Source organism: Sebastes umbrosus, chromosome 22, assembly GCF_015220745.1.
Source record: "Sebastes umbrosus isolate fSebUmb1 chromosome 22, fSebUmb1.pri, whole genome shotgun sequence".
Taxonomy (NCBI): domain Eukaryota; kingdom Metazoa; phylum Chordata; class Actinopteri; order Perciformes; family Sebastidae; genus Sebastes; species Sebastes umbrosus.
In genome coordinates this window covers 10,251,142-10,275,778 of record NC_051290.1, presented here as the reverse complement: position 1 = coordinate 10,275,778, position 24,637 = coordinate 10,251,142, and the positions used below count along the sequence as shown (strand labels likewise).

Sequence of the window (24,637 nt, the reverse complement as noted above, 5' to 3'; positions counted from 1 at the left end):
GAACCTTGAACAAGATAAGATAATATGAACCTTTACCAATCACCGGGGGAAAATTCCAGTGTCAAAGCAGCAAGCGCAGATACAGAGGTACAGGTGTACAAAAAGATTATAAAACAAGAAATAGAAATACGGAATATACATAGTGAATGAACATAGTGAATATACATAGTGAAGGGACATAGCGTGTACCGTCCGTCAATAAAAAAAAAATGTAGTGTATAATAAATAGATGCAATATGTGCAGTCTAGTAAGTTTAAAGTTTAAAGTGCACCAGTGGTTAGGAGAGGTGGTTGCTCCACCTTAATCAACTACAACTAAAATCCTGCTTTACATTAATGCACAAGTAATAATAATCAAATAATATTATAGTGCAAGGTAAAATAAGATAACCCTTTATTAGTCCCACAGCAGGGACATTTGACCAACAAATACATGGGAATACATCACACAGGTTACACTTTCACCTTCTCTGTCCCTATGAAAATAATCATCAAATAGGGAATTACTATTAACAAAAAATGAGTAAAGTAACACCTTCCTTAATCATTATGTTGGCCCATTTCAATAAGTATATGTATTTAAAGAAAGTACAGTGAATGCAAGACCAAACTTACACAATATGAAGAAATTAAACTGTCGATAAGTCATTATGAAACTTATAACTTGCATTAATGCATGAGTAATAATAATCTAATAATACAATAGTGCATGATAAGATAAAATAACATCATCCTTTATTAGTCCCACAGTGGCGAAATTTGCAGGATTACAGCAGCAAAGGGGGACAGTGCAAACAAGAGGCAGTAAAGACAAATAAAGATCTTATAAATAAGCAAGTATAAAGATATAGTCAGTAAGTAAACAGTAAAGTCTCGGCTTTCCGGGACTTATGTCCATAAATATGTTGCCCTGGTGCATGCTGGGAGGCTTTCCTCTACCCCCTACCTCCTGGGATACTAAATTATTTCTAATTTTCTAATTAATTTGGACCTATTAACAACATTCAGTACAGTTAGTTTTAGTTTTAGAGCAACAACATACCAGATCATGGTCATCTGTGCCTATAAATAACATGCTCTCTCTCTCCCGCCCCATGACATTCATTTTTGTTTTCCTTTTGACGCATTCACTGTTACCTGCCTGTACTTCATTATTGTTCGGTATGCAAATGGGTTAAACTGATGCTACAAAGATACGTCAACCACCACCCACTTTAATCTCCTGCAGAGGTGAATCAGACATCACCTAACCGGTTTAATATGTATCTATTCTTAGAAGGAGGCAACTTATTCCTCTTCACTGAAGTCCAAAAAATTTAACAAGGCTTATCCTCTCTAGTTCTAAACACAAATATATGTATTGTGTGATAATTCATTATAGGCTCTGGACAAACAAACAAAAAAACAGAATCACAATAGCAAGAGGAATGAGAAGAAGACAAGAAAAATATACAATACAATACAATATACAATATACAACAAACATTCACAGTTTGCAGATGAATTCCTGCAGCTCTTAAAGGGATTTCTGTATGGGGGAAACATCATAATAACCAAAATGAAGTTTATTCAAGTGTGCTATTAGTATACTTCTTTTGAACTTAAAATAAGAGAGTATACTTTCAGTTTACTTTTTATGTAGTTATCAGAGATATACTTAACAAAAGTATACTTAATTATACTTGGTTTAAACTGACAAGTATACCGAAAAGTCAGTATACTTGGCTTATACTGAAAAGTATACAGAAAAGTCTAAGTATGCTTGGTTTATACTGACAAGTATACAGAAAAGTCTAAGTATACTTGGCTTATACTGACAAGTATACAGAAAAGTCTAAGTATACTTGGCTAATACTGAAAAGTATACAGAAAAGTCAGTATACTTGGCTTATACTGACAAGTATACAGAAAAGTCCAAGTATATTTGGCTTATACTGACAAGTATACAGAAAAGTCCAAGTATATTTGGCTTATACTGACAAGTATACAGAAAAGTCCAAGTATACTTGGCTTATACTGACAAGTATACAGAAAAGTCAGTATACTTGGCTTATACTGACAAGTATACAGAAAAGTCTAAGTATACTTGGCTTATACTGACAAGTATACCGAAAAGTCAGTATTCTTGGCTTATACTGACAAGTATACAGAAAAGTCTAAGTATACTTGGCTTATACTGACAAGTAAACAGAAAAGTCTAAGTATACTTGGCTTATACTTACAAGTACACAGAAAAGTCAGTATACTTGGCTTATACTGACAAGTACACAGAAAAGTCTAAGTATACTTGGCTTATAGGCCTACTTACTTAATCTTTTGATCAAGATATACTTAAGAAAAGTATGTTGAAGTATTCTTGCCTTATAGGCCTACAGAAAAAAATACTTGGCTTGTAGTTGTGCTTACTTTTTGATAGAGTAGCCTATTACAGTCAAATCATCAAGTCAAATAGCAAAAGGAGCAAGTACCTTTATGTAATACATAAATCATTGGCTAAGTACTATAAGTTAAAGTATACAAAGTATACTTTCCTAAACTAAAAAAAGCAGAGATGCCTCACAAGTCATTTTTTTTCAAAGTCCAAGTCCAAGTTTCAAGTCTTTGGCTTTTACAGATTCTGTCTTGGCTCTCAGTCTCATGCAAACCGAGGCAACATTGAGATCAAATCACTGCAGAGACGTTTGAATATAAAACTGTGGCAAAAGGACGTATAAAACATGGACGTATAATCAAAAACAACATTTTGTAGAAGGAATTTACTTTATGGCTTATGTTATATAAGCCACATACTTACGTCTGTGCATCACAGACACTCTCTTTGCACACTTCCAGATAAATAGTGGTAAAGTTTGACCTCTAGTGGACACTGTCATGGACAGCAGTTTATTTCAATGCTATAGCATGCATTATGGCCCTGAAGCAGGTTCAGTTTTAGAGCTAGAGTGAAGGTATGGATATCATATGAAACTAGAAAACCGAGGGAATCCATTGGTACCAACCATGTCATAGTAGCTTGTCAAGAAGGACCAAATTTAGCCTAACGCTCCAAAGTTAGGCTAAATTTTGGCGAGGAAAAACTGGCATGGCGATATTCAAAGGGGTCCCTTGACCTCTGACCTCAAGATATGTGAACGTAAATGGGTTTTATGGGTACCCACGAGTCTCCCCTTTACAGACATGCCCACTTTATGATAATCACATGCAGTTTTTTTGAATGAATAATAAATAAATAATAATATAAATATATTGCAGTATAAACATATTTTCACCTATTCTAAAATGGTGTGTTTGAATATTTCTGCATACTGGGGTCCCTAAACAGTCTTGGAATTACACAAATTGGGTATCACTGTAAAGCTGAGACTCTTGTGAATCCAATGAGCCCAACTGTATTCATTCGTGATGATGTTAGTCCCCATAGTAGCCATTTCATTGTAGTGAGACCATTTTTTGAAACTTGACTTAACTGTATAAAATGACCTGTGGTGACCTCTAGGATAATCACAGGTTCATGAAACATTACAATCACAAACTAGAGACCTAGAGCATTCATTGACACAATTTCTGAGCAGGTTCTGAGACTGAAACTAAAGTTGAATGAACTTTCTTCACAGCAGCCATTGCCAACTTGTCAAACGCAGGTGTAACTGGTGTTAACTGCTGCTTTGCATAGCAACAGGCCCTTTTCACAGCAGACATTTCCTAATTGCAGGGTAAACACTGGTGTAATTAATCAAATGAATTATGGTCCCGTTGTATGTGAAAGTGTGTCACAGCCATTCCAGTGAGCCAGCATGCACAATACCACAGCCCTGACCCACTTACGTATATAGAACAAAGACCATAATGAATGTTATTTATTACACGTGTTCACCCTGCAATGACATGTGAAACTGGCTGCTGTTAAAAAAAGACTGGGAAGCACTGTTTATATTTAGTAAGCATCAGTTTGGTGATGTGGAGGTGAAAACAGAGCTAAATGTGATGGAAAAGTGAACGTTTTTACATCTAGATTATAACTGCTGAGTATATATACATAACATGCATTTAGGACCTGCTTCGCAATGAAATTAAGTCATTGAAACGTAGCTGAAACATTCGTTGTATGTAACCTAGACATCACTTTTAACCAATTTTTGCCGTTTTACTAGGGGTGGGAATCACCAGAGGCCCCACGATACAATATTCTCACGATACTTATGTCACGATACGATAGCCTAATACAATCTCTGAAAGACAGAATAGCAGCCAGAACCTCTGGCGGGCATCGGATTGTTAAGAAATTAATAGTTTATATAATAAAAGATTGATACTTGACGTCCATGTATTGATTGCCAAAATATCGCAATACTATGCTGTATCGATTTTTCCCCCTGCCTTGTTTTAACCGAGATGGACAACAGAGAAAACTAAAATAAATAAGTCAGAGACACAGAGTACCATAGAAACACTTTAAAGACCGACAGTAACTTTGATTTTTTTTAATCCTTTGAATGAAGAAACATTTTATAATACAGAAAAATAGGCAGAATTCTGCATTAAGGTCTTAAAGGGTAACTTCCGTATTTTTCAACCCGGACATTATTTTCCCATGTTTTTGTGTCTAAGTGTCTAAGTAATGCAATTACTTAGCAATTTCTGAAATTGGTCCATCATTGAGGTCAAACGCTGTAACTGCCAGCAGCTAAATGGGCTGCAATGTAATCATTTGGCGCAACTTGGTACCGTCATTGTACGTCCACTTGTACGTCTCAGATTGTTATTGTAAGTGTCTGACCACATTATGGAAAGGATCCTACAGAGAAATTAAAAGTTTTTCTTTACCTTTCACTTGATCCGATCTGTTTATTATTGCGTCATGAAACTGAAGAATGCTTTATTTCCCTGTAGGGTCCTTTCCATAATGTTGTCAGACACTTATAATAACAATCTGAGCCTGTCGTGACAAAAACAAGTACTTATAGTGAACGTACATTGACGGTGAAGAGTTGCCCTGAGCGATTACATTACAGCCCGTTTAGTGGCTGCTGTCCGCGGCGTTCTCCCTCAATACTGGAACAATTTCAGAAATTGTTGTCCCCATTAGTCACTTAGACACAAACACATGGAAAAGGTTGGAAAATACCAAAGTTACCTTTTAAAATGTACATATATATATAAACAAAAACTGTGTTAAAAATTGCCTTTGAGTGATCGGAGTGAGGATCTGAACTTCGGTCACAAGAGAGATTGATGAAAACTTCACTTGCTATCATCTTTTGGTTTGATCTCCCCTCCTGAAGCACATCCAGCCACTCTCTGTATGATCTTAGGCTCAAAGCTACGATCATGACGACATCACAATTGCTTAAAATAAGTTAAAAATATAAAATTAAGTGTACAGAATATTGAGGACAGGTTTAGTATTATTCTAGCGTTGCAAAAATTACATCCATCCCCACAGCTGGTGATACAACAACTAGCCACAACTATACTCCGCATTACACCATGTGCCTCTCACAACTTATTGTCTGCAATAGGAAGCTATAAGACATGAAGTTTAGCAGGTTACATTAAATTCAGAATAACAACAGAACAAAAAAGGTTTTCTATATTGCTCTTGTTCGAAAAACGACTTTTCTAAAAGACAGTAATCCTCTCCTAAAAAATGGCTCATTTAATCCAGTTGCTCAAAATGCAAATCCTACAGTAGAGTAGGTGCTGGTTCTAACGATAACGTGGCTGCACGATGAATTAGCAGATGGATTCTTGAGTTATGGCCAATGGTTTTGTGAGGACGAAGTGAACTTGAATTTTGACCTTCGACCCCCAAAATCTATTCAGGTCATTCTCAAGTCCAAGTGGACGTTTGTGCCAAAATTGAAGAAATTCCATCAAGGTGTTCCTGAAACATCACGTTCACGAAAATGGTACTGACGGACATACGGATGGATGGACAGACGGACAACGAGAAAACATACTGCCTCTGGACCATGGCCGTCTCCGGCGGTGAAGCATAAAAACACACGAGAGGTGTGCAGTCACCTAATGAGGCGTCATTACTCATTGGTCATGTTTTAAAGACATTAAACAAGACTAAGAGTCTAAGAGACTAAGGGCCGTTTAGGGGGAGAGGATCCGTTAGCTCTGAAGTAGCCTACGTCTACACACAGACGGATGATGAGAGGAGACGCCACAGAGGCGTTGGTGCACTGTGATCTCTCTGGTCACGGCAGTAATCGGAGGAGCGCTGAGAGCGCGCTGCAGGTTGATCACATGGAATGATTGAGAGCATTACTTCATTATATTCCATTATATTTTGATTTGTCACCTGCTGCCTGAACTTTGTGTTTTCCTTAACATAAATAAAAGCGTTCTAGTGCCGACACTGTATTTAACTGAAGAGGAAGAGCGCTCCTGAGTGTACGCGTGTTGTGAACCTGCCTATGTAGGCGCATCTTACTATCTGAATAATGCTTCTTTTAAATAGCAGGAAAATACCGCGCCAGACTTTATACCAGGTTTTTGTTGGTCAACAGCGCAATCGCTTTCTGCTGCCTCAAGATAACAATGCATCAACAAAGCACCTGATCACACCTCATTTAAAGACCCTCATGGTTGCACAGATGGGCGCAAGTGCATTTACTACTTACACAATTTGGGCGCTGGGCATGAAAATGACAACTAGTTTACCATGTTCACAATGTTAGTTTCGCCCGTTAGAATGCTAGCATTTTCTTTGATAAGTACAGCTGAGGCTGATAGGAATGTCATTCGTTTTGAAAGTATTTGGTCATAATTCAAAGTACGGATTGTGGCGCTAGAGGAAAAGTCGGGATCATCAAAGTCATTAGGATTCATCCTCTTGGGAACATGAATATCTTTACAAAATTTCATGGTAATCCATTAAATAAATACCGACCAACCGACCAAGCGACCAACTGAAGGAACGCCACTGCGATCCCTACAGTATCCCTAATCCATTTGTTCTTCAGTGATCTCCTTCCGCCTGTCCTTTTGTAGCCTAATTTATTATCCAATTTAGTCCTTTGGGATAGAAATAGGATCGACATATTGAAGGATACTAAGGGAGAAAGAAGAGAAAGTGGAGGTGAGGTAGATGGGGGACGATGAGTTGAGGCCACTGGAGGATGAGGAGGAGACAAGGTTGCTTTGGATACTGCAGACAAAAGTGGTGAAATAGAGGCTGCTACTGGAAAGTTTGACAAAGCTGGTCCGGTTCCAGCTTCAACATCAAGAAATTTACACATGTTTCATGTTTGGTACAATATCTGGTCTCTTGTTTTAGGGAAAACTAGTCCCACCCTGCTTGACAGGTCTAAAAATACTTTTAAAATGTGAAGGGAAACGGCACATTTTCATAAAAACCCTTGCTAAAGCAGACCAATGATGATGTGATTTGTTGTAGCTGCTTTTGGTGGGAAAAAGTCTGAATCAACCCGGGGAAAACACTAAGACTAAAAGATGTCTAGTCCTTCTACAGCTCCAAGATCAGATCAGACAGCACATTCATGTCCGTCTCTGCCGGGTGGCACTGCAGCACCAGCGCCACCATGTTATCCTGACCCGGGAAAACCTGACAGAGCTGCTCTCTGAGGACGGCTGTGTCCTCTGGGCTCCTCTCTGCACTGAACTCCAGTCTCGAAGCTCCCAGCTGCCTCTGCTGGTGTCCCGTGTCCCATCCCTTCCCACGTCCCCTCCCTTTACTCTGGATACCTCCACCCAGTGTTCGGTCGCGGAAGTTCAGGACCTCTGTTTGGGAGCGCGGAGGTTTGACGGAAGGGAAAGCGGTGGCTACGCCAGCAAAAGAGTGGTTTCCTGGGCCGGGAGTCCTGAAAAGGAAATAAGGAACTTCATTCAGAGAACATAGTGCCATTATATTGAGTTATTTTTCTCACCTGAAACTAATTAAACTAAAACTAGCTTTCTGCAGAATATGTAAAAAATGGGAAAACGGAGAATGAGACTTCAAAGGAGGAATAGCTGCACCAGCTATTGTGACTTTCAATGGAAGTGTATGGAGGACATAAACTACCAAAATAAATAATGAATAAATAAATAAATGACGAATATGCATTTAAATGTACCAAAAATAATATTAAAAATAAATGTAGGCATTTATTATTCTTAATAATTTTCTTCTTTATTTACTTTACATTTGTAAGAATTTCCCTTTCTATCTACCCTTCTATTCAATTTTCCCTTTTATTCACTTATTTATTTATCTATTAGTAAATAATGACTCGATAAATAAATAAAAATGTCATTAAATGAACCAAAATGATATTAAAAACATTATAGGCATTAATTATTGATATTTAAAATTATTAATAATTTGCATCTCTATTTATGTACCTTCATATTAATTTCCCTATCTATCCACTCTTCTATTTTATTTTCCTTTTAATTTTTTTTTTTATTAAATAATGACTCAATAAATAAATAAATATGCCATTAAATTAATCAAAACCTATATTTAAAAACTTATATGCATTAATTATTATTTATATTTGAAATTTTCTAATAATTTGCATCTTTATTTATGTTCCTTTGTATTAATTCCCCTATCTATCCACTCTTTTATTTAATTTTCCCTTATTTATTTATTTATTTATTTATTCATTTATTAGTAAATAATGACTCGATAAATAAATATGCCATTAAATGTACCAAAAAAAAAATATTTAAAATAAATATAAGCATTATTATTAATATTTAAAATTAATAATAATTTGCTTCTTTATTTATTTACCTTTGTAATAATTCCCTTATTTATCTACTCTTCTATTTAATTGTCCCTTTTATTTATATAACTATTAGTAAATAATATAATAGAAACATTAAATAAAGTAGTATATACAGTATATGACATATATAACTTACTGGATTGTCTCCCAACATGTTAATGTACATCTTTGTTACTACGTAGTTATTGAAAACTATATAGGATGCATATTGTTGAAAAAAGGATAATGGGAAGGGTTTTGCTGCTCATTTTTCTTTAGAGTTGGTGAAATGTTCTGAACTATCGTCCAAATAAAGAATTGAAAAATGAAACTTTCTGAGCTACCCTGAAGAAAAAGCAGTAAAAGCATGAATGGATGAATTTAAAATATGCATGTGTGTCTATCATGTCTGTATGAGTGTGTGAGGCTGTTAATACCTGTGCTCTGTGCGTAGGAAGTCATCCAGGTGTGGCCCTCCTCGGCCCAGAGGGTCATCCGGCACCATGAAGAGATCCCCGACAAACGTGTACTGAAGAAGTCTGCGTGGAGAGGAAGCATGAGATGAGAAATATCGTATTTGTTTATTCATTCAGGGGAAGATTGTGAAATATTTTTTAATATATTTTTTTATCCAGCAACAACAAACCTTTACATACACATAAACCTTAGACGTACACTGTTACTATGGAGAACGGAACCTGTCAAAGTAAATAATAAATAAATAAATGACTCGATAAATAAATATGTCATTAAATGTAGCAAAAATAATATAAAAAATATATGTAGCCATTATTTAATTGATAAAATGTGTCATAAATTGATATTTTTGTTTTAATTTGCTTCTTCATTTATTTATCTTTGTATTAATTCCCTTATTTATTTACTTTTTACTGCGTTACATTTACTTGACAGCTTTAGTTACTTTACAAATTAAGATTTTTTTGCATACATAATATGTAGAGCTTATAAAATATTGTTTTGTTATGAATTAAACTACTCTTATTAAACAATATATACAAGAAGAGCTGAAACGAATAGTTGATTAATTTGATAAGCAGGTGAATGACATCTATTTTTATTATCATTTCAGTCATTTTTCATATAAAAATGCCAAGTATTTCAAGGTTCGAGTTCCACAAATGTGAGTATTTGTTGCTTTTCCTTGTAATTCCTTTAATATTTTTAATTCATTTTTAATAATTTTGAGATTTAAAACAAACAAAGACTTTTTTTCTGAATCTTTTTCTATCAGAAAGCTTTCTCATATATCATGTTATGAGGGATTGCATTACCAACAGTATCTGAACACAATACTTGATCCAAAATATACTTAAATTACAAGAAAATTACTGATCATGGAGCTAAAAAAATATTTTTTTTCTGGATGATATTACATAGTCCTGATCCAACTTCTAGGAAAGCTGTTACACTTCAGTGATGTGCAGTCTTTTTATACCTCTTTTTGATGATGTCCCTCCATACGAGGGACTCGTCTATAAGGTCTCTCAGGTTGTCGTTGGTTACGATCACTCCGTCTGTCTTCTGTGCAAGCTGCAGCATAAGTCTGCGGAAACGGGGGGAAATGAAAGATCTCAAATCAGCCTGCTCTGGTCTCTGGCGCCTCACAGTGGTGCTCTCACACATTTATGAATGGACTAAAAGCAACAAATGCAGAGTCCCAGATCCATACTGCATTACTCATTCTAAGCAGGTTTTGAGTATGTAGTGTGTTCCCTCAAATATACTCAAACCGGACAGAATGCACTAAATACGGTCCATTTTTCGAGTGTGCTGTGGATGCACATTATTCTCCCACAATGCAATGCACAAAGGAAACGGTTGCATGTTGGGCTTGAGTTTGCCATGTTATGATTTGAGCATATTTTTTATGCTAAATGCAATACCTGTGAGGGTTTCTGGACAATATTTGTCATTGTTTTGTGTTGTTAATTGATTTCCAATAATAAATATAGACACACATTTGCATAAAGCAGCATATTTGTCCACTCCCGTGTTGATAAGAGTATTAAATACCTAACAAATCTCCCTTTAAGGTACATTTTGAACAGATAAAAAAAAAATGCGATTCATTTGCGATTATTTGTGATTAACTATGTACAATCATGTGATTAATTGCATATAATAATATTTTATTACATTATATTTTGTAACATTTTAATCGATTAACAGTCCTAGAATATAGTAGTTTTATGTTAATTATCTTGAGTTCTTTTGTGAATGAAACCAGTAAATTTATTTTTATACACTCTAATCTTTAGGCCTGTTTCCACCTGCTAAAACAACACAGACACACGACTGGCACACTTTTTAAAGCATCAGTGTGTCTACAGTACCTGTCATCATAGGAGCTGATCCTCTTGCCCTGCACCTCTCTGGAGGGCGTGTAGGAGAGCAGGCCCAGCTTCTGCAGCTCCGTCAGATAGTGCTGCTCTGAGAGGGCAGGAACAAACAACGCTATGTTTAGTCTGCACACAACGCCCACACACTCATATGTTCGCTCAACTCACTCATTTGTTTTCTTCTCCTTGAGTGTGAGTCAGACGCAAATACAAGTAGCACACACGCACGAGGCCTTTGTCCTTTTAAAACCACATTGTGCATTTAACAAAGAGTAACTGTGGCAGCGGAGCAACACTGCAAACAGTTTGTCTTGGCTTTCAAAAATGTTTAACAAAATGCGAGCGGAAATAACTGATTGATTGATAAATAAAGTTGGACATAAATTAGTATTCTAGTTAAAATATTTGTGAAAAAGGAACAAAATAGGTATTATGGAATAAAGAGGACTAAATGCATTTTTTTTTTCCAATGACAGGATTTACATCTTATTGCATGTCTCAGCTTATTTTCTATAAATCTCATATATTTTACAATTTACAATATTTAAAAAAAAAAGGCACCATTTCATGTAGTAAATGGGATAAAACATGCAGGTGCATGGACACCAAAAATAAATAATATAAATTAACATGCACACGTGTATTTCTTTTTTGTGACCAACTTTTCATTAATTTTCCACGCCATCCTCACAAGATGGTATAAACATATATTATACATTCGGAAGTACAAAAAAGAAAGAGGAGCAAGGAGAGTATGTGTATTTATACAGCCGGTTTGCACGAAAAGGTGTAAGGTACTTGGATTAGTAACTGTAATATCATTCCTGTTTTGGAAATTGTAATCCCTTTGCACTACTCGTTACTTGGGGAAAGTAATAATATTACAGTAACACTGGAGATATCAAATTTATATATAAACATATTAAACAGAAAGTGCTACCTTTGATCTTGGGGTCGCTCTTCTGTCTCCACTGTGGCAGCAAGGCGCTGATGTGACGATGACCTCGGTCCCAAAAGTGCTGGACGGCCAGAGCGATTCCTCGACAGGAGAAGAAGTGACCCAACCCGTGACTGGGGAAAACATGGAACAGTATATGCAGAGTTAAAGTGGTTATTCCTTTTGTGACTGTACAGGAAGTGTGTTTTTTTTCTTTGTCCAGCAACAGCTCTTTAACCAGCAACCAAATGGGACTAATGGAAATGAACTCTTCTATAACATCATCAGTGTCCAATAATGTTTGCAGGGAAAAAACTTGCTATTCTGAAGTCTAATACCAAGCTATTAAAGGTACTGTGTGGAGCACATAGTCCTGCTTGAAAATACTTTTTACGAGGAGGGAAATGTATTCAACATGTTTGTTAGATCTCAAGGATGAACACAATGAATTTTGGTGAGAAACAATGAATGTAAACATAACTTTTTTTAGTTTGCAAGGAAACTCCACAGGGCCCCTTTAAGACATTAATCTGAGCGTATAGTTCGTGTCATTTTGTACCATCATATTGTGGTGTATTATGCTTTTATATTTCATTTTTAAGGGGAGACACGATAGGCAAAATCATAGTTTTTAATGCACTAGTCAATTTTCTTCTTTCAGACTAGTGGAAAGAAAACATCCAAAATACACATTTAGGTGTTTATTTTACTACTTTGTCTATTTGCGTCTGTTGATTTCTCAAAAATTAGCATTAGATAATGCCTCATTTGCATATTTAAACATGAAATTTCAGAAAATTTAAATTTAAATGAATATTTTAATACATTTAAAAATTATTCTTAATGTAAGTTATCAACTAGGGAAGTTTCAAGTTGGTATCTGTTAGTTTAAGTTTTACCATATTCACCTGTAGTGCCTTTAAAATGTATGACATTTTACAATACATATCTTTAAAGGCTGTTTTTGAGTTTTTTTCCCCTCATACACTGAGCCAGAAATCTCCACTTTAGTAGCACTTACATCCACCAAACTTCCCAGTTTTATTCCTATCTATATTCTGAAGGTTTTTTACAAAGGGGTTTGTTCATATCTCATTCATAGCCTGATTTATAGAACATTTTATTCCTAAAAACATGGCAAAAATGTATGATAAAAAGAGATATCTTTAAAAAACTTTGACTCTAATATGTCCACAAAATAAAACAAGAATGTTGAACTTGGCTTTATCCAATGTTCAGATTTGTGTTCTGGATATTTAGGCAAATTAGCACATATTTGATAAGACAATGCCTCATTTGCATATTTAAACATACATTTTTAGAAAACTTGTAATGCAAAAAATAATTGTCTTAATGTCAGTAATCAACTGGGGAAGTTTCATTGTGACATTGTGTCACCTTAAGGTCAGAATCATCCCTTATATTTAACCATCTTCCCTCAAACAGACACACAATCTAAATGCCAGTGCCATACAGTATTAACCCTAATACTATATTAGTTAGAATATTATAAAACATATATATTAGAGAATGTTTACAACACACTCTTTCTGTAACTCTGACCTCATGGCCACGTTGCTCCCGTCAATGATGATCGTCCTCACTTTCTGGTTGCCAGGTTTGTCTGTTAGCTGGAGGTCGAAGGGCATCTGCAGGCCTTCCATGAAACGCTGCTCGCCCGTCACCACCACCGAAGAAGCGGCCATGAAGCCCCGCCTTTCCCTCGCTTTGGTGGGAGACAAGTCGTTCCTCGTGAAGACGGGGAATTGAGGGGCTTGGAGCGCTTGTTTTAAAACGACAGAAGACTGGGGCTTTGGCTTTAAGGCGTTGTCTTGGGTCGGATGGTTTTGTTTGGAGGTGGATGGATTGGGCCAGGTGATGGTTTGGCCATATTGTTTGTTGGATGGGAAATTGGTGAGTGGTGAATCTAGGGCTGGGGGATAAGTCGGCATGGGTGGCCCTTTGACTTCAGGAAGGACGACTTGGTGTGAGTTTGTGAGTTTATGGAATTTAATGAACTCAGATACAGTTAGATTTGGCACTTCTACCCGTCTTTTATCATCGGATTTTCTCTTTACTGCAATTTCTCTTGTTTTGTCCTCAGATGGTGCAACTTTTGCTCCCTCTTTCTCCAGCACCACATCATCCATCTCTCTGGGCTCGTCCCTAAAGGCGTCCGTCTCTTCGCTCCCCTCTCTCTGCAGCTCCAGGAGCAGCTGGTGAGTGGATCGATCGGGCAACATGTTGTAGACTTTGGCCACTTTCTGCTCCATGTACCCGCAGCTGGCTGCCGCTTTCTTCACCACTCCCAGGACAAAGTCTTCCTCGTGTCCTTCCTCTTTTTCCTCGGCGCTACCTTTTCCCTTCGTCGCTCCGTCTCCCTCGCGAACGTCTCCCACCTCTCCGTTACTACTCATCACCTCGTTTCCTTCTACTTCCATTTCTACGTCTTCTCTGTGCTCCGTCTCGCAAGGTCGGTTCCTCTCTCCTCCTCCTCTCTCTTGATTTTTCTCGGCCTGCTCCCGGTCGCTGCGATCCTGCTCCTGCTGAACCACGTCCAGTATCTGCGAGGCCTCTTTAGCCCCCGTTCGGTCGAGGACCCGTTTCACGACGTCCTCCGTGTACCCCATGGCTGTGAAGAACTTCAAAAGAAGCCAAAACTCCTTGTTTCCCACCGACAACTGCAGCTCCTGCTCTTCATCCTCGCCCCGTCCCTCTTTCGCCTCGGTAACTAACGCTGCCGCCTGCTCCTCTTCTCCCACCTCCTGTGGAGAATGCATGAGTCTTTCCTCAGCACCCTCTGCCCGCCCTCGGGCGCTTGCAGACGTGGATAAAAACTGAAATAAGGAGTCCTTGGCTGCAGAGTCTTTCCCTGAACCTGCAGTCATCCCTTCAACCCACCGATCACCAGTCCTTAAGGGCTCAGGAAGTGTGTACGTAATGGCGGAGGGTTTGTCCCATCTAACCTCCGATTCCTCATGTGACCTTGTTACCCCTGCATTTCCGTCTGTCAGCGCCACGCTGGGGCTTGATCCGAGCCCCGATTCTTTCACCAAATCCAGCAGGATTTCCTTCACTGACCCCGGCAGCACCAGCAGATCCAGGATGTGCTTGTCCTCCCATTTCTCCACCAGAGTTTTGAACGCTCGGCGTGAATCCAGAGACTCGCCGGGGCCTCTGTCTCCAGCTTCAGGGCGTCTGGACTGTGTGCCCTCATACCTCTCCACCAGGTCTGTAATAAGGGAGTAGGCTCGCACCACCGGCTCGGCAAGACCGGATATAAGCAGGGATCCTGTAGAGCCAACCTGGAGACAGAACAGAATGAGATTAACAAAGAACGTATATTGATAAGAAGTGAAAGTCAATTGTTTGTTCCAGCGCCCAGCAGCAGAGCTATGCTTCCACCATTCTGGACTGAAAGCGAAAATCACTCCCTTTAACCTTAAAATAAACTTTCACACACATTATTATTGGTACTTTAGAATATTCTCAGCTGAGGTTCACTCCTTACCTCCATTTTTATACTGAAAACTATCCATCACATGACACACAAGAGTTCGAGGATCATGTCTTCTTTGAAATAAAAGTCAAGTTGAAAAACCCTTTACTACTTCACTAGGGGTGAAGACACATGCATACGGAATTTCCAAGTAATTTGTAAAGATAAATAGGAACTAATAGTGAAAAAGAAAGTTTTCAGAAGTGATAAAACTTTCCTGAGTTGTATTTTGACGTTCTTTGTTAATAATAGGCTAAAAATTCCCAGTGACAATATCACAGTGTTACATTAAGAGGCGGTTGTTACTTCATAAGGGGTATGACATATTTTTAGCTGATAACATGACATTGACTAATAATGTAATTTCTTTTAAGAATGATATCACGTTATTAGTCAATATCATTATTGCATCATCAGCAGAAAAGAAAATGCTAACTAAGTATGCTGGTGGGGGATTTGCACAATGACGGAAGTGAGTGTACTCCTTTTCGGAGTCATAACTCAGATGTCAAATGTGAACGCCCAGACGAACTACATATATCTCTAAATGCAGCGCGACTTCTACTTTCAGAAGATACCAGCATCTCTGACGTCCATCGCAAATAAACGTCCATAAATCCGCTTAGAAATCGTAAAATAAAGATGCTTATAAATCCAGAACTTGCCTGAGAAACATCATGTTTTTAAGTTTTCTTCAATATCAAAGTAATCCAGTGACACTTGGATGTACATTAATGGCTACATTGCAAACGGGAACTGCTAATACCAAATTCGGCTTACTTTTAATGGGGATAATTTACCAAAATGTAAATATAGGCAATAAAATTGGGCCCATAATTTTCTCACTTTTCTGTTTTTTATGGCTCGCCACCTTTATTCTGGTAAGTTCCAACCCTAATTGCTTTGTGACCATATATTTTTTATGAATGTAGATATAAATGTTATGATGTAGCCTAAACAAAGATCCAGAATGCAACACTCACCATTATATGCGCCGAGGTGTTTCTTGTCAGGCAGTCCATGAACAGCCCTCTGGCTCCGCAGAAGATGCAGTGAAGAACCCCGGGATAAGAAACCTCCTGCTGCTCCTCCTGGTTCACAAATCCTTTCACGAATAACTACAAAACACAAATATTTAACATCATTATTGTATTGTTGTATTATTACTGTAGTAGTGCTGAAATACTGTAGTAGTAGCAGAAGAAAAAATCTAAATTATGTGTCATTTTGGGGGTAAAAATCATCCAAGTTCATCGTATAATATCACAACATGACGATCCATTCTTTGCAACGAAAGCAGCAACAATGTCCCCTTACTCGCTTGTTCTCGAGCTTTCAATTGTATCACATGGTCTTCATCAGCAGATATAGTTTGCTCACTTGTCGTGGAACTGTAGATGCTCAAATGTGCCATTATTATTATGATTATTATCATTATACTGTATAAAGGAACGTTTGAACATCTACACTTCACAACTGGGCAAATTCTATCTGCAGATGTTGACTGTATAATTGTAAAAGTGTTAAATAAAATGATGTAACTGCAGAGTTTTTTTTTTTATGTTTGGTTTATATTGATAATTTCAATAAAGCAGACTCACAGAGTGTGTTTTTAGACTGATCACCCTTAAAGTATGATGTAAAAAATGGAAACTTTTAATAGTTAAAAGGCTGCTATACATTCAGAAGAACGTTAAAATGTTTATATACAGATTTCATTGCTGCAGTTTGTCTTAAAATAATAGTCAGGTACCCATATGAGCATTGGAAATGGGTTTTTGCTTGCTGTTATCATTCCTGTTATTCAAACTGACCATTGGGGACAAAATCCAGTCCTTCCTTCAATGCAGAAATGTTCTGAAAAGTTTATCTGTAGCTAATATGAGGCTTCAGACAAATCTATCTTCCAACGTTACAGTCTATTTAGTATGAAATCCCCTCTTTGTGTTTTGTGCAGCTCAACAAGGAAACACTGTCCAGGGAAACACAAGGGAAATACCCACTTAATTTGACTAACTCAGACTCCTGAAGCCTCATTTAGCTTCAGATAAATGTCTGAGTGTATTTCTTGTAATGAATGTGCATGATGAATGAATCTTTTAATGTCCAATATGAACAGGAGGAACGATTACAGCAAGCACAACCTGTTTCAATGACTGCGTTTACATGCACACTAATATTCCACTATTATTCCGACAGTATGTGAATTTGATACGGGTCATGTACAACAGCATATTCTGAATTAGGCCTTATTCCGAATAGAGGATTTTCCGATTTAGGCATGTGGGATATGCGGATATTATTCAGGTTTTAGGAGCATTCTTTGAATATGTATACAGCGCCTTCAGAATATACATCTCAATTCGGGATTTACGGCAGTTCGTGACACACGGCGTCTTTCCTGTTTACAGCCAGCTCTGTGCGTTGTACACAAACCAACTAGCCGACAGTTTGCAGAGATGGATGCCCAAAAGAAAAGCCCACATTTCAAGTTGGAAAAAGAAACACGACTACTTTTAAAAGTCATGAAAGACTCGGATAACAACAGGTTTTTGGATAAGCGTAATTATCACAACGCCGACCTTTTCAAGAAGGTGGTTGAAGGAATGAAAGAGTGAGGCTGTGTTCGCACTGTCGAACAAGTTCACCACTGGCTGCATGTAAACGGTAATGGTAGTGGGATATTCATTTTAATTAGTCATGTAAACAGCTTAGTAGGAATATTGTCTAATTCAGAATAAGGACAAAAACCTGAATATTTTGTGCATGTAAATGTAGTCATTGTTCACACAGGTACCTGACTGTTTAAAAACAGACTTTCAGAGCTTCCACCCCTTCAGTTTTATTATTTGCACCAGAATTATGCTAATGATTGCAAGCCAAAAAAACACTTGTGGTTATATGCAATGACCTTTAAAGGGTGCACTAAAGATCACAGCCAGGTTTGTACTTTTCTCTGTAGTCTGTGGATTATTTCCTTAGGCTTCGTAGTTTCATATGATGCCAGTATCTTCACCCTAACCCTCTAACTTTAAAACTGAGCCTGCTACAATCTAAAAAACGCAAGTTGCATTAATGTGTTAAAGAAATTTGTATATATACATATACAGTATATGTATTAGAGCTGCAATGATTAATTAATTGTTTGAATAGTTGGCGATTAATGTATGAGTTGGCATAATCGATTAATCGGTTTATGCATTTTTTTCAAAAGTCAAAATTTTCTGATTCCAGCTTCTTAAATGTGAATATTTTCTGGTTTCTTTCCTCCTCTATGACAGTAAACTGAATATCTTTGAGTTGTGGACAAAACAAGACATTAGAGGACGTCATCTTGAGCTTTGGGAAACACTGATCGACATTTTTCCCCATCATTTTATAGACAAAACAACTAATCGATTAATTGAGAAAATAATCAACAGATTAATCAACAATGAAAATAATCGTTGGTTGCATATATATATGTACAATATATATATTTATAGCCTCGCATATCTGCTTGACAATCATGTGATTACGGGCTTTTATTGTCTTGTTATTGTACGAGGACACGTGCTGCTCAGTGGAGTGACTTCACACTTGTGTAGCGACAAAACAAATAAACTTTGCAGTTCAGTTTTACTAATAACAGAATTCATTTTTTCATTTTGTGCTGTCAGTCATTCTGTCAGCAGGTTGACACATGTTTGGACCGAAACTCCACTCAGACTTATTAATCAACATTTAAAATCCCTCGATGAGTCATTTACGAGGAACAGTGCACTCAGACTACCAGTAATGTCAATGACAACTTCCCACATGAAGGGTGACAAACTTGTTCACAATCAGGACTAATTTAAGAATAAAGATTGTGTGTTTTTAGTTATATTAATCTAAAAGAAATGTCATTATTGTACAACTTTTTTGAGAGCAGAAGCTGTTGGGCAATATTGCTCAAGGTATTGACTCAGCTCTTATCTCACTGTGTGCTATCAAACAAACAAACCATGGCTTACTTTGGCAGTTTTCACGTTGTTGCTCTGCCCTCGTAGTTTCAGCCATATCTGCCCGTTGTTGCTCGGAGACAAATCATCCGCCCCGATCCCGAACGTCACCCTGAATATCCGCTCCACGGTGGCGTGCAGGGAGATCAGAGATGCCCGCAGCATCCCGGCACACGCCATCTCATCCTCCACCTCTGGTTCTCCTCCACCTCCATCACTTCTCTCCTCGTCCATCCCTCGTTCTTAAATCGCCGTCAAAAGTCGAACATACTGTTGAAAAACACACAACAATGAAGTTATTTCTTAATGTACATAAAGGAAAAATAACAAAATTAATTTTATTAAAGTGTGCTACTTCATTTATATGATATTTATATTTTGTGCTCCTATTTTTGTCTACTATCTTGTTTTTTTTTCTCCTTATTTTATACTATATGTGCCCAGATTTGTTTTGTTCTTCATTGATTTACTATAATACGTTGTCCTGTGTTGCATTATGTCATTTATCTAATGGAAAACTATTGCCCTCACTTTGGTTTTGAGATTTATTTAGATCCATTTGTTTTTGGTTGTTACATATTTTAACATGTTGCTGTTTTAATCACAGAGAGGATGATGTATTCTCACGACTTAAAAAGCTATAAAAGTGAAATAAAAATTTTCAGTGCAGCTTCAAACATCTGATTCATAAGAATAATTAAAGGTATAAGACTTTAGGAGACAAAATAAACTCCCAAGAAGAACTGGTTTATTATATTATATGTAATTTAGTTGAAAGATTTCTGGATGCATCTACGTCTTCTTCCTCATTGTAACGACAGAGACTTTATCTCGTACCGGAACTCACATTTAGATTTGATCAGCCTCTTCTAGCAAAGAGTGACATTGATAATTAACAACCGAAGTATAATGTTAGAGTTACTGTTCGTTGTGTTTCTGAATTAGGTAATAATGATAATTTTAAATTTACATCGTAATTAAAAGTTGATGTTTTTGATTTAAAAGCAATATTTTAAATAATAATAAAAATACTTGTTCCAACTTGTGTTTCCTTCTGTTACAAAAGAAAGTGTGAAGTGTTTGTTACAGAGTGACGCGTTCAGTAACACTAAGCGTGGGCGCTGCTGCTGCGATTTCCAAATGACATTTAGGTCAACCTACAGTACATCTTCAGCTGGCATTTACTGTACTTACAGTATTTATGAAAGGAACTCTGTATTCTGCATATACAAGCTGTATACTTTCATATCTAGAAATAATAGAGCTGCAACGATTAATCAATTAGTTGTCAACTATTATAATAATCATCAACTATTTTGATAAATCAGGCCTCAATGATAATATAACAATATAAAAACGATAATAAATACACCTATAGGACAAATATCAGGCCTCAATGACAGCATAACAATATAAAAACGATAATAAATAAACCTATAGAACATATATCAGGCCTCAATGACAATATAACAATATAAAAATGATAATAAATATACCTGTAGGACATATATCAGGCCTCAATGACAGTATAACAATATAAAAACAATAATAAATACACCTATAGGACATATATCAGGCCTTAATGACAATATAACGATATAAAAATGATAATTAATACACCTATAGGACATATCAGGCCTTAATGACAATATAACGATATAAAAACGATAATAAATACACCTATATAACATATCAGGCCTTAATGACAGCATAACAATATAAAAACTATAATAAATACACCTATAAAACATAAATCAGACCATAATGACAATGTAACAATATAAAAACGATAATAAATACACCTACAGAACATATATCAGGCCTCAATGACAGTATAACAATATCAAAAAGGTAATAAATACATCTATAGAACATATCATAATAACGTAAAATATATAACATATAACATATATAACATACCAGGCCATAATTACAGCATAACAATATAAAAATGATAATAAATACACCTATAGAACATATCATAATAACATAACATATATAACATATCAGGCCTTAATGACAGCATAACAATATAAAACTATAATAAATACACCTATAGGACATAAATTAGGCCATAATGACTGTATAACAACATAAAAAACTATAATAAATACACCTATAAAACATAAATCAGGCCATAATGACAATGTAACAACATAAAAACAATAATAAATACACCTACAGAACATATATCAGGCCTCAATGACAGTATAACAATATAAAAAAGGTAATAAATACATCTATAGAACATATCATAATAACGTAACATATATAACATATAACATATATAACATACCAGGCCTTAATGACAGTATAACAATATAAAAAAGGTAATAAATACATCTATAGAACATATCATAATAACGTAACATATATAACATATAACATATATAACATATCAGGCCTTAATGACAATATAACTATATAAAAACGATAATAAATGCACCTATAGGACATATATCAGGCCTTAATGACAATATAACAATATAAAAACGATAATAAATGCACCTATAGGACATATATCAGGCCTTAATGACAATATAACTATATAAAAACGATAATAAATGCACCTATAGGACATATATCAGGCCTTAATGACAATATAACAATATAAAAACGATAATAAATGCACCTATAGGACATAAATCAGGCCTTAATGACAATATAACTATATAAAAATGATAATAAATGCACCTATAGGACATATATCAGGCCTTAATGACAGTATAACAATATAAAAACGATAATAAATGCACCTATAGGACATATATCAGGCCTTAATGACAGTATAACAATATAAAAACGATAATAAATGCACCTATAGGACATATATCAGACGTTAATGACAACAAGACTATGTCAAATTAAAGTAGTGGACTAAAATGTAGAGCAGTAGAAGTATAAAGTAATAAAATGGAGCACCTGATAAGCATAGGCTACCTGGTAAACAAGTACATGTAGTGTCTCCTTATTATTAATATAATGACATAGTATGTGCAACTTGTTTGACTCCTATTTATAGGACATCTGCTCAGAAAGAAAGAAAGAAAGTGTTTAAGTTGTGTAAAACATGTATCTTTATGTAAATAGATCAAAGAAAGAAAGAATAAAAGTATAGTGTAGGTATTCTTACGTGAGGTCGATGATCTGTCTGTAAAGTTTCGCTTCTTCTTCCAGCAGCTCCACAGAAACTCACAGCTTCGCTTCTTGTGCTTCCGCTTCAATAAAACAACAACATGGATCAGACCAAAGTTCAACCCGTTGCTGGAATAAACACAGAAAAAGAAAAAGCACGGAAGAAAGAAACACAACACGGTTCCTTCCTCTGCCTCTGCTGCTGCTGCTGGATGAGGAAACACACACACACTCATCATATAACACCACCAGTGGAAACCCAGAAGACAAAACCGAAACTAAACGAGAACGTAGTTGTTTCTTGGATTGAGTGTCGCTGTTAAAAACAAAAATAAAATTATTTTAATTTAAATTTAAATTTAATTTATTCCTTATGTGTGGACTCGTATACTTTGTTAGAATAAAACTTAAAAGCCAAAAAATAAAATAAAAATTGAATTATATTTTTTCTGCATATATTAAATTATTTTTGCATATAATATGCTATAAAAGTGAGCATATATATTCTGTTTTTTAAAATATGTGTATAAAATGTTTTGTGTGTGTGTGTGGGGGTCAAACAGGAGATAGAGGGAATTTCCAGTGACGTCAGAAGTGGGGGTTTTTCTGTTTTTTTTTTTTTAACTCTTAGTTGACTGGCTGCTCAGTGACACAAACATGCTTTGTAAATGAGATACTGTGGGGTCTTTTTTTTTTTAACACATTTCTGTCTCCATATCTCCTCATCCAGGAGAAGAATATTTTACAATTGCATTTGTTTACAATGTGGTTTCCTCGGTGCAGCTGATCTGTGTCAAAAAACAGGAAGAGAGATGTTACCTTACATCCTGTCTCCCTCTGTCTGCCAATGTGCTGTATTTATCTCATTTGCCAAGTACATACATACAATATCTGACTACAATTGGTTTTATGCCCCAGGGATAATAAGGACAACAAAGCGGGACAACTACGGGAAAGGAATAGAGTGGATTGTTACGTACACAAGTGGTGATAAAATAGGTGTATAAATATTATATAAATATATTTAAAAAGCACCAATACCCAGCAATAAAATAGGAAGTATAAATAATAATAATAATAATAATAATAATAATAATAATAATAATAATAATAATAATAATAGGGCTGCCAATCAATTAGATATTTAATCATGATTAATCGCAGATTTTTTTTATCTGTTCAAAATGTAAAGGGTGTTTAATGGGACATTTAATACTCTTATCGACATGGAAGTGGGCAAATATGCTGCTTTATGCAAATGTATGTATATATTTATTATTGGAAATCAATTAACAACACAAAATAATGACAGATATTGTCCAGAAACCCTCACAGGTACTGCATTTAGTATAAAAAATATGCTCAAATCATAACATGGCAAACTGCAGCCCAACAGGCAACAACAGCTGTCAGTGTGTCAGTGTGCTGACTTAACTATGACATGCCCCAAACTACATGTGATTATCATATCATTCCTATTTTTCAGTAGTGATTCAGATAAAAAAAAAAAAAACTAAAATTAATTTAGATTCATTTTTATTTTATTTTATTAGTTTTTTTCGCCGGCAATATCATTTCAGTTTAGTTTTTCTTAAAGGATATTATTTAGTTTCAGTTTACTAACAGTATTTCTCACTGCTTATTTTCGTTTTCAGTTTTAGTTTACTATAATAACCCTGCTGCCAGGTATTTCTTTTAATATTATATCGTAATTTCTTTGTTGATTATATTTTGTAATCTGAATCTACAAAGTAACTAAAGTTATCAAATAAATGTAGTGGAGTAAAAAAGTGCAATATTCCCCTCTGAACTGTGGAAGAGTGTGACGTCAATACAGAGCACTTGTATTGGATTGCATTAGTGAATCCAGGTCAGGTGTTCCTCAGTGACTCAGTTTAATAAACCCTACCCATTTACTGTAAATCATTTTACAGACTTCGCCCTCTGCTGGCAAAAAAAAAAAGAAAAAGCCTTTATAGTCTTGATCAAGATCATTT

The 24,637-nt window shown here is 36.0% G+C and overlaps 1 protein-coding gene across 3 annotated transcripts; it reads right to left on the bottom strand.

Annotated features, from left to right (window-relative positions):
* Positions 1 to 4,437: 4,437 nt before the first annotated feature.
* On the bottom strand, positions 4,438 to 23,156 carry khnyn (KH and NYN domain containing). Of its 3 annotated transcripts, none has more exons than XM_037758037.1 (10): positions 22,639 to 23,156; positions 22,446 to 22,532; positions 19,518 to 19,775; positions 16,506 to 16,640; positions 13,587 to 15,328; positions 12,027 to 12,157; positions 11,081 to 11,177; positions 10,183 to 10,290; positions 9,164 to 9,265; positions 4,438 to 7,832 (listed from the first exon to the last, which is right to left on the bottom strand). In XM_037758037.1, exons 3-10 carry the CDS (start codon positions 19,737 to 19,739, stop codon positions 7,478 to 7,480), a joined length of 2,892 nt encoding a protein of 963 aa, XP_037613965.1. In that variant the 5' UTR covers positions 19,740 to 19,775; positions 22,446 to 22,532; positions 22,639 to 23,156; the 3' UTR covers positions 4,438 to 7,477. The 3 variants fall into 3 exon arrangements, with proteins under 3 accessions (XP_037613965.1, XP_037613966.1, XP_037613964.1); XM_037758038.1 differs by lacking the exon at positions 22,446 to 22,532 and having other exon boundaries at positions 4,438 to 6,396; positions 7,630 to 7,832; XM_037758036.1 differs by lacking the exon at positions 22,446 to 22,532 and having other exon boundaries at positions 22,639 to 23,155.
* Positions 23,157 to 24,637: the final 1,481 nt, after the last annotated feature.